The following is a 15,094-nucleotide window of genomic DNA, read 5'->3' as shown; positions in this document are numbered from 1 at the left end:
AGATCAGCTTTCTCAACACACAGAAAGAGATTAAGCTGGTAGTAGACCAATGCAGTAGGAAGATTACCAGGAAGTAACAAGGGATGCATAGATTTTCAACCAACGTCAGAATCTCCTAAAAGGTACGTTCCTAAAATGGGGAAAGGAAGGGACATCGTTACTGAGACACTAGAGCACAGAAAGTACTTACTTTGTTGTTGTTAAGTGCCGTTGAGTAGGTTCTGACCCATATCGACCCTGTATAACGTTTCCGAGGTGCGGCTGGTGAGCTTTACCCCTGTAAACTTGGGGTCCTAAGCGACTTTACAGTCCAGCGCATTAACACACAATGCCACACCAGGCCTCCAAAAAAATACTTAATGGCATCCTTCAATTTTGCTGAAGGCCCATAACATCTACAGGTCTTACAACAATTTTTTGAATTGTCTTAAAAACAAAACAAAAAACCTCATCCCCACAAAAGCTACTACTTTTAAAAGCAAAACTAACTTCAGCTATACAACCAGTTATTTTGAAAATAACCAGTCTCAAACTAGATTGACACTCGGTTGCAGCATTATTCACAATAGCAAAAAGATGGAGACAGTCAAAAGTGCCCATTAATGGAAGAATGGATAAACAAACTGTGGACACAGACACAATGGAATACTATGCAATGCTCAAAAATAACAAAGAATCCCCAAACACCTCATAACATGGATGAACCTGGAGGATATTATGCTGAGTGAAATTAGTTAATCACAAAAGGACAAATATTTTATGAGACCATTGGTGTAAAGCTTCAGAAAAGGTTTCCATACTAGAAAAAAAAACAACATTCTTTGATGGTTACCAAGGATGAGAGGGAGGGAAGAGTAATTCACTGGCTAGAAGGTAGACACAAGGTTAGCTGGGTGAGGGAGGGGGGCAGAAGAATAATGAAGCTAAGTGAAAACACAGGGAGGTATGCATGTGCTACAGGGGACGGAGGCTAATAATAGTGATATATACACAACCTTTGAATAACTGTGTTCTGTGTGTGGATACATGGATTGAGACATAGGTTGAATGGGAAGGGAAGACAAATGGGATATATATAGATTTATATATCCCACAAACATGAGTTTGAAAGAGGATATTTGTACAAGAGTATTTACCTTTCCTGCAAACACAACTATAAATGTGGTGGAGCACACAGCAGGCAAAAGGATAAAAATGTACTACATAACACCAAATATCTTATAGCAATGAATTGCTAGGCTGGGCGGCTCAGGACCATAGTCTCAGGGGACACCACAGTCAAATGGCTTAACAGTCCTCAAAGACAATGTTCGACATCCTGAATGAGTGAGTCGCATCTAGGATCGTAAAAGTTCTAAGGTGCAGTTATTGGTCTCCCCATGTGTGGTGTCCTGGTGTGGCACTGTGGGTTAATGTGCTAGACTAGCAATATCGGTTTGAACCGTGAGGCTGTCAGTTCAAACTCACCAGCTGCCCCTCGGAAGCCCTATACAGGGTCGCTACGGGTTGGAACTGACTCGACAGCACTTAGCAACAACAACTTATGGATCAGTGATCAGAATTAAAGAGGCTGAACCTGTAAACATGTTCAGTCTCCATGATACAGCCCAGAACTAGTCTAGGCGCTGCCCAGCTACCACTACCCGGCCCCTGAAAGGGATCACATTAGAGGAGTCAGAGAGAATGAGAGAAAATGTGAAACATAACTCAAAGCTATTTAATAATATTAATAAAAAGGCCAGGTTTACTGGCCAGAAAAAGACTGGCAGAACCTGAGACTATGACTGACCCTTGAACACTTTTCAGGTCTGGAAAGAAACTCACTCATCCTCATGGCCCAATTTTCAGCCAAGAAGGACATAAGTTTATAGGGGAGGGGAGGAACAGGGGACAACACACCAGCAAGGTATGCTCACCACGGAATGATCAATCATTCAAAATTAAAAGGGCAACATTTTCCTAAGGACTCAGTTGAGAAAGGATGGGAAGGTGGGTGGAATGCAAATAGAAACCACAGGGAGGAAGTGGGATAACTGCTGTTGCATGGAGGGGATTGTAATCATTGAGATGAAACAAAGTGTGTGTGACTTGTTGAATGTAAAGCTGATGATCTTGTCTGGAAACGTTCACTCAATTCAAAATAAAAAGTTAAAGAAAAAAAAAAAAAAAAATGGATTGAGATGTTTCTAGATGGCTTCACACTAAGTAAAGCACAGACCACTGGCTCCTCCTGCAGTGAGTTCTACAGGTGGAGCACCTTGAGGATCTTTACTTGCTGCTGAGGGAGAGGCAGGTGTTTGCTGAGTTGAAAAACCAATTCTTAAAGCTAGTAAAGACACAACACCTTGGGGCTACTTAATGTCTCACTAAGATCCTTCAGTGAGCCCTGGGTTCAGTTCAAATCTACATTATATTCTCCTAGTTACAAACATTGCTGTTGCTAAGAGCTGTCCAGTTGTCCAGTTCTTAGTATAGGGCTCCCAAGGAGTAGCTGGTAAGTTTGAACTGCCGACCTAGTGCGTTACAGCCCAGTGCTGATTCTACAGCACCAAACCAAAAGTCCAATACATTAGAGAGGAAGATAACCAACCAACTTCCTTCCAAAAAGGCAATGATTAAAAAACAGGGGGATGGTGAATAACTTATCGACAGCCAATACAATAATCAACTGTGTAACCCTACCTCCAATCAACATGGTCCCATCACCACTAGGTCCACGTCTTCCCTCTCCTTCGTCCCCCTAATAACCACTTTCTTCTCTATACATTTGCCTTGTCTTCTTGTAAATGAGATCTTATGATATTTTTTTAAAAAGCTCAACAGGCAAAAATTGTGTGCTATATTTTCGACAAAAAAAGAAAAAGCAGTTGCTGAGCCTGCTTATGTACAACCAAAAACTTCCTGGGATCAGGTTTCTTGGTTTGGATGTTTAAAGTCATGGTTTCATGGGACATTCCATCTAACTAGACTAACAACATACTGGTTGTTGTTATGTGCCGTGGAGTCGGTTCCGACTTATAGCGACCCTGTACAGGGTTTGAAAGCCTCATCTTTCTCCCGCAGAACAGCTGGTAGTTTCGAACTGCTGACCCTGAGGTTCACAGCCCAAGTCCCTCTGTTTTACCTTCTAGTTCTTACACGTGGCCACCATTCAACAATGGGTCCCTAATTTGCATAGAACAACAGAGGAACACTAGTCAGGAGTAGGAGAACATGGTGTGTGTGGTTAATTGCTCTCAGAAACAACTGTGTCTCTCTTGTCGTGAGACCAGAAGAACCAGATGATGCCCGGCTACCATTACTAAAACATTTTGCTCAAAGATTCTACAGAAGAATTCTGTCCAAAGAGGTGAAAATTCAGGACAGAATTCCAGATTCACATAGACTCCAGACTTCATGGAGCCAGGAGGATTAGAGGAATCCCTGAAACTACTGCCCTGAGGCAATCTTTAAATCTTAGACCTTCAACCAAGCCCTGAAGTCTCCTTAAATCCAAAGAAAAGTTTAGCTACACTACTAAAAAGAAAAAAAAGTCTGCCTTGAACGTTATGCTCTTTTAAGAACTATCTGTACAGAATCAAACTGACAACAGCAACTTGAAAGATTAGATAAGGACCTTAGGCAGCACTGAATTTATGTTAATGGAGGAAGAGGAATTCAGAAAAACCAGGGTGATAATGGTTAAGCAACTCCAAGAATGCAATCAATGCCACTAACTGATACATGTAAAGACTGATAAATCGGTGTATGTTTTCAAAAACAAAATTAATTTAAAATAAAAATTCCCAAAAAGAAACTCAAAGGTCCATTGCTGCTGTCTCTGGAGTAGCTAGTCCTACTCATCACCAACATCAGGGAGTGCTTACGATGTGCTAAACTGCACATGGAGAAATCTCAAGTAATTCTTACAACAATCAGCTGATCTCCATGCTGGTATTAACCTCAGCACTAGACAGAAAAAAATGAGTTACCCAAGCAAGCCATTTACTCACAATCACCCAGTTTAATTTGGATAGAGTAAACCACACACTTTATAACAGGCAAGTTAGGACTCTACCCAGATCCAACTGTCATCCCTGTCATCATCTTGCCATCCCACACTTATGGCACTGCCCAGGAGGAGTTCTTTGTTTATAGTTTTCCTTGCAAACGAGACCCAAAGCAGGACAGAGAAGAACACCTCACTTACTGCCTTGAGACATGACTTTTCAGGAAAATCTTTGCAGGGTTAGTGGTGTTGTTTAGTACTGTCAAGTCAGTTCCAACCCATAGCGACCTTGTGTAGAGTTTCCGAGGAGCAGCTGGTGAGCCTGAACTGCCAACCTTGCAGTTCAAACGGCTTTGCAGTCTGGTACACTAACCCACTAGGTATAGAATATAAATCAAGCTTACTCATTCCTAAAAAACCAGAAGACAGACAGCTGCCATAAATCCCATAAATTCAGAGAAAGTATCAGGGATCCTGTGAAATTCTCTAAGAATTCTAAGCGATGATTTACTCCCTTTAATGACTAATGCTGGCAATACCGTTGACTAGTGCTCAAGTATTCTTAAGTGAGTGCACCATCATATCATTCACTAGAAGACATACTGGCTATGAACCACAAGGTTAGCGGTTCAAATCCACTAGCTGCTCCTCGGAAACACTACACAGGGTCACTATGAGTCTGAACTGACTCCATAGCACTTAACGACAACAAAAATATGGTGCTGTAGGATCAGCACTGGACTGTTAACCACAAGGTTAGTGGTTCAAACCCACCAGCAGCTCCTTGGAAACCCTTAACCAGGTTCGCTATGAGTCAGAACTGACACAATAGCACTTAACAATAAAAGGATATTTTTAAATTATACTTTTAATGAAATCTTCCAGGAAAATGCTTCTTTTCTATGACTCTTACATATATATACAAGCATACTTTAAGTACTCTTGATCTCTAAGTATACTATTATTTCTTTTTAAAAGTCCTGCAGATAAAGCTTATTTATTTGCTAGTTGTCATGAAATACTATATAATTGGGGGGGGGGGTTATAAAATGTGACAAACAACAAAAGCAATATTAAGCAGACACATTCACTAGGGCATTGGAGTTAAAAATAAACTCTTCTCTGAGATTAGGTAAATTTACCTCTTATTCCTGTCAAACTCCCAAAAACCTGACTTCACATGATCAAAATCCCTCTCTCTTGCTACTATCCTGTAGCTTATACACTTGTCTTCAGGGACATTTTTTTTTTTTTTTTTCAATATTCCTAGATACAATCATTTAAATTTTAAAACAAAAACATTTAAAAATAAATTCAAACAGCACAGCTGCCGTTTGGGGAGGGCGGCCCGCCAGCCACCCAGAGAGCCGGTGTTAAGGAGGAGACTCAGACCTTCAGCCCTGGCACCGAGTAACGCCCGCCCGCAGCCATGCAAGAGTGATTTGCTATGCCTCAGAAGAGACAGGAAATAGAATTCATCTTCCTCTAATAACCTGCCTCCTCCCCTCCTCCCTCCAGATTATAGTCCATCTGGCCTCAGGGTAGAATCAAGAAGTCAGTCTCAGAAAGCCCAGAAGAGGAAGTAAGGTGGGCCGTGACAGAAAAAGCAAGCGTTGTCTATGGCCCACACATTATTATAAAGATATCTACAGACTCAGGAGTTGGAAAACCACAACACAGGTCATCATAAGACTCAAGGATTTCAACCAAGAAATGCCAGAGTACTCAGAGGGAAAAATAAAATCCCAAAACTCTGAGCGGTGAGATGAAGACACCTTCTTCCAGCCTAAAGGAAAAGCAAAGGTGTTTCCAGCTCTCCCCCATGGCTTTCTGCTGCCAAGCATGACTTCCTTAGCCAATTAATTCCAGTCCGGTCTTGCTCAGCATCACGACCCTTACACCTTCTCCTACAGGGCCTCCTCACACAAACAGCCTAACTCACAAGGGAAAACGACCTAGTGACAAATCAGCTCCACCAATATCTCCACCTGCTCACCATCCCTCCCCCAACCCCCCAAGACCTCCTTCCTCCTCTGACAGTAACCTCACAGATCCTGCAGAAATGCCATGGGAATGAAGCTGTACTATATTCAAAGTTTTCCCTGTCACCCTGGGGATGAAGCCTCAACCCAGTTTCAACTCAGTGGGCTTCACATTCTGTCTTCATAAGGCAGAACTGCTGAAAATAAAAAGAAATAGACCCAGTCTGCATCAAAGCAAATAGAAAGGCTGTGAATGAAATGCAAATGTATTCCCTGACTCTTACTTACCATTCCATCTAATCCATGGACTCATAGGGACCCTGAAATGGTTACCCAGGCTATAAATCTTTACGGATCTGAAAGCCTCATCTTTATCCTGCAGAGCAACTGACTGGTAGATTAGAACTGCTGGCCTTGCAGCTCAGCAACCCAACTGGTGTTACACCACAAAATCACCTTCCAGTCTTTAGCAGAAATAGTTAATGAAGCTAAGATGGGTGGTGGTTCTATAGTCACTGCTAAAGGTGGGAAAAGAACACAATATTGTGATCCCGAAGAGCATCTGTATTCAAGATGTTAACAGGTCCATGCCATGGTTTGTGACTATGACAGTCCCCATGGGGTACAGACTTGATGAGGGGTACCCATGGTTATGAACTCTAATCCAGTTCTGACCAACTAAAAAGTCCCACAGGAACTCATATATCTGTAACACACGCGCGTGTATGCACGCACGTTCGAATACTGGCTGCCTGGTGACATCAGTACATCTCCACCAGTCTGCAGGTGCGAAAGCAGAGAGACAGCTCACTGAAAAGAACTACAAGAGTGAGAGCAAAATGCCTCAGTGCCTCTCAGCTCTCAACACGAAGCACTGTGGTTACAAGACATACATGAAGGTTCTCTATTTTCTATCTTCTTTTCTCGCCACCAAGTTGACCTGAGCAAATGGAGGGAAGGGAAACAGATCTCTTTCCAGCATTCTCACCTAAACTTTGCAACTACCAAAAGCAAGCTAGCAAACAAACAACAACGACAACAAAAACAGGGTGGGGGAACACAAAGAAGCCATCATACACTAGAGGTGCACCTCCAGGTTCCAGTGAGCACACATTTCATGACCGCATGCACACATCCACTGATGGTGAACAAGAGAAAGCTGTGAGCCGCACCCAGGGCCTTGGCCTTGCACAAAAGCCTCCATCACCAAATACTAAGAGAAGTGGTATTCAGAGAAGAGAGGCTGTGTTGCATGTCTTTCCTCAAATGCACAAATAGCATAAAGGTTTAATCAGGTAACAAGAAGTAGCATTTTTAAAAACAGCCAGCATTCAATTGTTTCCTATGTAAAGCCTTTATTTGATATGCTGTCTGCCAGTTTTTAACATTCAGTGAACAAAAAATAGAGAGCAAACTCTTGTTTCCCTGGCAAGTTTTCAATCTGCCCTACTAGATGCCACCATGACAAACAGTCATATTTCAAAAAGCCATGGTACAATGACAGCAACATATTTTAACAAATGAATTTTGCTCAGCACATTAGAAAGCATTCCATTATATAAACATATTTAAATTAGATCCCACTGATTATTACTAAAGTGTAGAAACTGGAATGAAAAGACTGTATTTACGAAAGGTGACATACAGATCCATCCAGTGCCATGAGTCCTCGTCTGCAAAACCATTAAAACGTCAACTTGGAGCCCAGAACCTGAAACCATCTGCCTTACCTCTTGGGACAAGAAAGGGATGACTTGTGCACAGATAGCATTCAGCCGCTTGACAATCTCTGCCTGCAAAAAAAAGAAAGAAAAGGAAGGCAATAAAAAGAACAGTCAGCTGGTTACATACAGATTCCCAAAATATTAACAGGATGATATTAAAACACACTTTGTATTCTGGCTGGAGTATTTCCTCCTAAGGAAGACGTAAAGGATCTCATCTGTCGGCACATTAAAAGGAGGTAGTGACAACAGTGCCACATCATTAATGGCACAATTTATTAACCAGCATTCATCTTAAACAGTTAACCTTAAAGGACCAGGACCACATAAAAAGAAGCTTAGTTTTCAGCATGGGAAATCCATTTCCAAAAAGCTTTCAAACAGGGCCCTTGTCCGTTTTCATTTGTCTTTCTGTTTTTTTCATAAAATCTTCAGACTTTAGGGTTTAGATAGACACATTATTCATCCCCACACTGCAACTTCTTCCAATGAACACATACATTAGATTTCTATATGTGCGGCCTTTGCTTTAAAAATAGTCACTGGGATTTTAGTCATGTCCCCAACATTGTGCAAAAACAGCACTCAACCAAACCAAATTAGTTGATTAATTCAGATCCTCAATTGTAAAGTGCCGAAGCACGGGATGCGCTCTTCAACAGTAAAAACTTCACACTTTCACAGGTTTGGTTTTTTGTTTTGGTTTTGGTTTGTTTGTACAGGCAGTCCCCCAAGCTATGAATAACTGACTTATGGACCACTCCTACTTGCCCTTTGTTGTTACATAAATTTGTTCACTTTGAAACAAATGAACCTACCAACTTGCAACAAATTCTTCATTGCAATCACCTTCACTTGCTGGATGTGCAAGCTTTTAAATAACAGAAAAGGCTCCCAGTCTTTTCTTGCACTAAAGTTAGGTTAATAAAGTAAGAACCTTTAAAAGCACCTGTTCTGACTCATCTACAAAGTCAACTTAAAAAACAAACTTAAACACAAGAACGGATCTCATTCTCGTTCACAACCAGGGAGGCCTGCCTATATGAAGGGTTTAGAATCTTACTACACTATAAAAGGTTTTAAAATCTCACTACATTATCAAAAAGCAATTTGTATGCATATGTAGATTAATCATTGTACTGTAGAGCTGCAAAAGTCCCAGCAATGGCAGATGACAATATATTCTCTAATAATTTTTAGAGTACAAAAATTTTACATCAATAAGATGCTATAGTTAAAAAATAAATTAAGGTTTTCTTTAAAAAGCTACCCAGATTCACAATGTTAGACTTTGTGTTTTCAGTTGGCACCATATATACTTCGGTATGTGACATGTGCACACAGATAGGTGTTTATACATATTAAGTACTATCTTGTATTGTAAAGATGGGGCGGGGAAAAGCAGAAGGGAGAAGACTTGAGAGTCAGAAAAAGTAAAGCAATTGCTATTCCAGAGGCATTCTTAAAATAAATTCCATCCAGGGTCAGTTCCTCATTTTACAAGAGGACAAAAATGCTCTTTTTTTCCTTGCTAAGTCATTACCAGAATGACACAACAATCTACTTGTGCAATCTGGGCTTCCTTCTTTCATCAGCAACCCTTTTGACTTTGGAGCTATGCAATCTTTTAAATGCCAGCACCTTAAAAACTTTGCCAGCCAACAGCAAACACAAATTCACCATGAAACTTCAAACCAAAGATTTCCTGTCCAGCCTAGATTCCTAACAGGATGGACAAAAACTCAGCACTAATGAACTTTGGTGAATAAAGACCCTAATGTGCTGACCTGACTCCATTTACTACGCTGGCCCCATGAGCTTTTAGCTATCCTTTAAGAACGTTTAAACCACCATGAAAAGCTCTAACGGGAATCACCAAACCACTCTCCACCTGGACCAACATATACCACAGTGGTTATGGGGTAAAATTCCAGGGTGAGCTAAGAAAATAGAGACGCTTTCACCAGACTGAAAGCCCTATGTCTCAATGGCATTTGGCTGTTAAGCTTTTTCTAGGGAGAGGTGGTGGGGGAGAGAATAAAAGATAATGAGACACTTTGGGGCAGACCAAACTGATGATTCGAATGCTTAGAACCATCTGCCAAGCATATTTTCCTCATTATGTTGTTTACATAAATAAAATAGTCCCTTGCTAGGAGGGTTGAAAAAATGTGTGGGCATATAAGAAAACTGAGTTCTTTATCGTTTGCCTACATGATCCAGGCAATGCAAACGACTCTAAAGAAACTTACTAACCTGGCAAAATAAAAGACCAAAGGGTATTTATTTGCTTCTTCACGTTGGACCTATGTTATTTAAGTCTAAGCAACAACAGGGGGGGAAAGTCTACACTGTCTTCAAAATAAATTTTAAAGGAAGAAAGCTTCCTTTTAAACATAACTGGTTTATGTTATGTTTACATACATACGTAACAGAAAGAGGAGAGAGGGATCCTTCCAAAGTTTTTTAAAGGTCACCTTTTGTGTAAAAGACTTCTTAATTTCTTTAAGTTGTCATGCCAATGGATGTTCATGGTCAGGCTAATTGGCAGCAGGGGGTGGGGGTGGGATGTGTGTGTGTGTGATTTCATAAAATTAAGCAGGTCATTCCTCACTTTGAAAGCTAAAGTTGCCTCGGAAACACTGCGCCTTCCATAGTCATCTCATTTTGCCTCTTTTGTCCCACAGGGTCCCACTTTCGGGAGGCATCATTTATTTACAGGCCTTTCCACTGGGCTTCAGCGATCAGCCAATAATACTGTGGACATACACTTCTAATGGCCTATGTTTTGAAACTGAGTCTAATCTAATGGCGTGGGGCCCAAACTCCTTTTCCAGCACAGCCATTAAAGGATGTAGGTTATTGCTGTTGTCACCATTGATATTTGTCATTGTAATGTAATTAGGGCCCTAAAATGATGCATTACAGCCCTTGGCACAGCTTCTATTAAAATCTTTTCTTCTGCTCACTGAACTGCGACCTGCTTTCTGATGAATAACAGACAGACAGCTTTAGGGTAAGGAGCAGATTCATCAAAGAAGTATTTTTCAGCTTTGAGGAAAAAGGGGGGTGGGGGGAGGGAATCTAGGAGGAACCGCACTAGGGGAGGAACAGCCACAATACGCATTTGAATTTCATCTGACCACTTGAAATTCTGATTGCGTCTGATGAATCTTGCTTAGACAATATATTCCCAGTCTTCGAATCACATGGTTAATCAGAGTTCTAATCTGCTATCCATCAGCCTATGCCAGCACTGTAGCTTCCAATCAAATTTATAGGTGATGTGGGTCATGCTTCCCTGAGCAAATACATTCACAGAGATACCACTTAAACAGGCAGAGATTCGGAAACACTGCTGTTAGGGTTACTGGATGTTAGGATGATATTTGATGCTTTATGGATACTGCTAAACTACTGCCTTTACATACCCATGATATTCCAAAATAACATTAATGGTGTCTCAATAAAAGAACAACTGTTCATGTCAAGGTATAACTAAAACATCGTTTTTGTGGCCATAGTTTGTCAAGGACATTAGCAAGTCTCGGCACTCCTATATTGTCTTCCTCTATCCATCAAGACATTCATTTAGGAAAAAAAACACTAAAAGGCCCATACATTAATATTTTTCTACACTCAACTACCATTCTGTTTCTTCCTATAATTTCCCACCTTTACTAAAATAAAATAAAATAAAATAAAATAAAACCCACCAAACCCACTGCTGTGGAGTTGATTCTGACTCCACTTCAGGGCACAGAACTGGTCCACAGGGCTTCAGACAGCCTCACCTTTCTCCCACAGAGCAGCTGATGGGTTTGTTCTGCTGACCTTCTGGTTAACAGCCCAATTCTTAATGTTGCTGTTAATTAAGTGACATCTGAGTTGGTTTCCACTCATAGTGGACCCTGTATAGAGTTTCTGAGGCGTGGCTGGTGAGTCTGAACCACCGACCTTATGATTCAAACCAATCTGTGGCCCAGTGCTTTTCTTATAGCACCACACCAGGGCTCCTCCCTCCAATAAAAAGAACCAATAACATAACAGTACACAAAGGGAATGTTCTACATCCTACTTTGCTGTGTAGCAACTGAGATCTTAAAATCTTTTGAGCAGCCATCTAAGATGCAACCACTGGTCTCTCCCTGTCCTGAAGTAAGAAGAGTGAGGAAAACTGAATGCTTGGACGCAATTAGCCCAATGGACTAACGGAGCAAGTGAACATCAGTCTCCATGACCCCGAAACCAAAAAACTCAACAGTACCTGGATACCATTACCAACTATCTAAAAGGGATCCCATTAGAAAGTCCTGGATAGAGTGAGAAAATATGTGAAACAAAACTCAAAATCATAAAGATGACCAAGCTTACTGGTCAATAGAGACTGGTGGGACCCAGAGACTATGATCCTTGGTCACCCTTCAGATCTGGAAATGAATTCACCACCTTGGTTCAATTTTCAGCCATGCAACAGATAGGCATAATGGGGGGAGGGAGGTACATCAATACTAGTGAGGTTCAAACACCATAAAATGGCCAACCATTTGAAATCAAAAGGACCTTAAGGACAAGGACAAAATTAAAAAATGTTGGGGAAAGGAGGAGGAATGGAAACAAACACAGGGAGTATGCAGAATAAATGTTACACTGAGGAGACAGCAATGGACATGAAAAACAAGTATATGATTTGTTGAATGTAAACCTTTCACAATAAAAAGTTTAATAAAAAAAAAGCCAATAAAATTCATGAAATTATGATATCCTACCCCCAAAATACTAAGTTTGGGTAAGATCTTTTAGAAAAATTTTAAGTTTGTTTTTATTTTTAAAGAAATGGCATTCTATGAAAATCCTTTGACTTTACATTCAACACGTGGCACCGGAATGCTAACACGGTAACTCCAAAGAAGTGATGGATGAACAGACAGCAGCAGCACAATCAAAACCGAAAGCCCAGTGCACTTCCAGTCCATTCCGACTCCTATCAACCCAATAGGGCACAGCAGAACTAACCACCCCAGGAGACTGCCCGATCTTTTTCTATTGGTTGGTTTGAACCACCAACCTTTAGGTTACCAGCCAAGCGCTTTAAAACCACTGTGTGTCCAGGACTCCTTATAGCATGATTAGCTAGTAACTAAACAGGAAAACAGAGATTGGTTTTTTTTCTCAAAATCATTTGAAAATTTAACTGCCTTGTATCATGAGAAGCAGTATCAATCGTAAAAAAGAATGCCACAATGAAACCACCAGATTAAAAGATACACACCACCAAATTCATGTTTCACAACTTTTAACAACTCGTCAGTTAAGACAGGCAGAAACGAGTAAGCCTATATTTGAATTCAATTATCTCCTCTGAAATGGTCCTAATATACTAAAAATCTGATTTTTATTTAGATTATGGCTGCCTATTTACTTTCCTTTAAAAAATTAATTAAGATTTCTTTTGATGTAATAACACTGAGAGAAAATATCAGTAACTTCCTTTTAGCTACCAAAACATTATTGTTGGCTTAAAAACATAGGTCCTGAGGTTTTTGGTCTCTGCAACATAGGAACACTCCTGTTACACATCATATATTGCTTGAAACAAAACAGAATAAGATATTACTAGGAAACCATTTCAAAAGTCAGAAACACCCCCACCCCACACACACACACACCTACAAAAAGGCAGAACACAAAAAACACAACTAAATAAAATTAAGCAGTTATCGTCTCAGAAATTTTTTTTAGTATTTCATTTTTAACTTTTCTAATGTTTTCTTTGCAAAGGAAAAAAAAAATTTAAAGATGGACTATTTCACTATGAAATGTTGGTCAAGAACATATACTCATCTGTTATATAAACAGTTTAAGGGGGTAGAGGAGTCGGAGAAATCAATTCTTACTTATCCTGCCTTAAATCCTTTTCTAGAATAAGTGGAAATAAAATCTCAAAACCCTCTCCCCTCAGGTTTATTTCACTATACAACCAACATTGCATTTATTATTATTATTATTATTATTTCAGTTGGGAAATAAATTATCTTGATTAGTTCACTGATTTGCTCCCAATTTCTGAAGGAATTACACAATTTCAGGAACTGAAGCTACTTGCTCCTAGATTATAAAATTAGAGGATTTAGGAGAAGAAATTCTTTCCAACATCATAAAAATGTAGACTAAACATAAAAGAAATATTCAAGTAGTAGTTTCTCCTAAACTGCCAACTCAGTTTTCCTCTTATCATAAAAACTCAACTTTACAAAAGAGATAAAAAAACATGTAATGTACAAAATTAATTTTATGTGTATTTAAAAAAGAAACAAAAACCCTGACTGGAATAGGGCTCAGCACAGATTTAGACCAAACGCTATCACCAGCATTACTGGAGAGTTGGCAAACCGGATGCCCAAGTTTTACTTTAGCTCAGATGCTTACTTTGCACAAAATATTTACTACTGTTTAAAAACCAATATAAATTGATAACCTGGATCAGAATCAAGTTAACAGGACATGCATCAGTTGTCTAAAGAATTAATTCAAACAATCAAGACTTTTTGGCAAAGTATTGCCATTGTTTTAAAAGTCCTTCCCACCCCAGTTCCTCCAACAAAAAAAGAGGTACTGTCTTTGGGGTACACTCCACTCCTATTACCTTGAGACACGTGAAACTGGCAATATTCAATTCTTTTTTTTTTTTTTTTTTTTAATAAACCACCCATGCTCCTCATGGAACTTAACTAAAACAATATCGCTACTGATAGTAATGCCACAGCACTGTCAATGTACTGTGTGTTTTAAACTCATACTTCTAGGCTCTTGCTATGGTATTTAAATATGCCTCTGAATGTTAAGAGTAATCAAGAGAGCTATACAGCATCAAGGTTGAGAATGACGATCTTTGTACCAGACATCTAATTACTGGTACAAGGTCAAATAATTTCAGTTCTCAAGTGTGAAAAACTGTTATCTTGCAGGGAAAACCAAAAACAAAAATGGCAATCTGATTGGCTACTACAAAAACAAGCAAGTTGTTTGCCAGGGAGCCATCCAGGCAAGCAATCAAGTCCCTTCAGGACAAACCCCCTCCCAAGATGAAACTCAAAGGGAATACATGAGCAGGCATGTAAGCTTACTGGTGACCATGTTGGTCTACTAGTGAGAGGAAGTGGGGGAAAAGCAGCTATGAAGAAATGGGCTGAGCCCAACCAAGTTACGTAGACCCCCATCGATCTGGAGTATGGTGAGAACTGGTTGTTCTAAAGTACGATAAGACCTGGGAACTCTTGAGCCCATGGACAAGGATGTGGCCACGAGGGCTAGAGCTGAGAGTGAAGCGTCCAGTTGATATGAAGTGAAAAGATATGCACAAGGGTGCCCAAACTTTCACAGAGTGCCCACTAGACCTA

The 15,094-nt window shown here is 40.1% G+C and overlaps 1 protein-coding gene across 7 annotated transcripts in view; it reads right to left on the bottom strand.

Moving 5' to 3' along the window:
• LOC102831419 (transducin-like enhancer protein 4-like) overlaps positions 1-15,094 on the bottom strand; it is a 184,601-nt gene that overhangs the window by 132,303 nt on the left and 37,204 nt on the right. For all 7 annotated transcript variants that reach the window (XM_006834935.1, XM_006834938.1, XM_006834940.1 and 4 more), the window contains exon 5: positions 7,701-7,763. In XM_006834935.1, coding sequence (XP_006834998.1) covers positions 7,701-7,763 — 63 coding nt within the window. The remainder of the gene's footprint in view (positions 1-7,700; positions 7,764-15,094) is intronic.

This window comes from Chrysochloris asiatica, unplaced genomic scaffold (genome assembly GCF_000296735.1).
Source record: "Chrysochloris asiatica unplaced genomic scaffold, ChrAsi1.0 scaffold00014, whole genome shotgun sequence".
Lineage (NCBI taxonomy): Eukaryota > Metazoa > Chordata > Mammalia > Afrosoricida > Chrysochloridae > Chrysochloris > Chrysochloris asiatica.
Note: the sequence above shows the minus strand (reverse complement) of the source record. Positions and strands in the feature narration are given on the sequence as shown.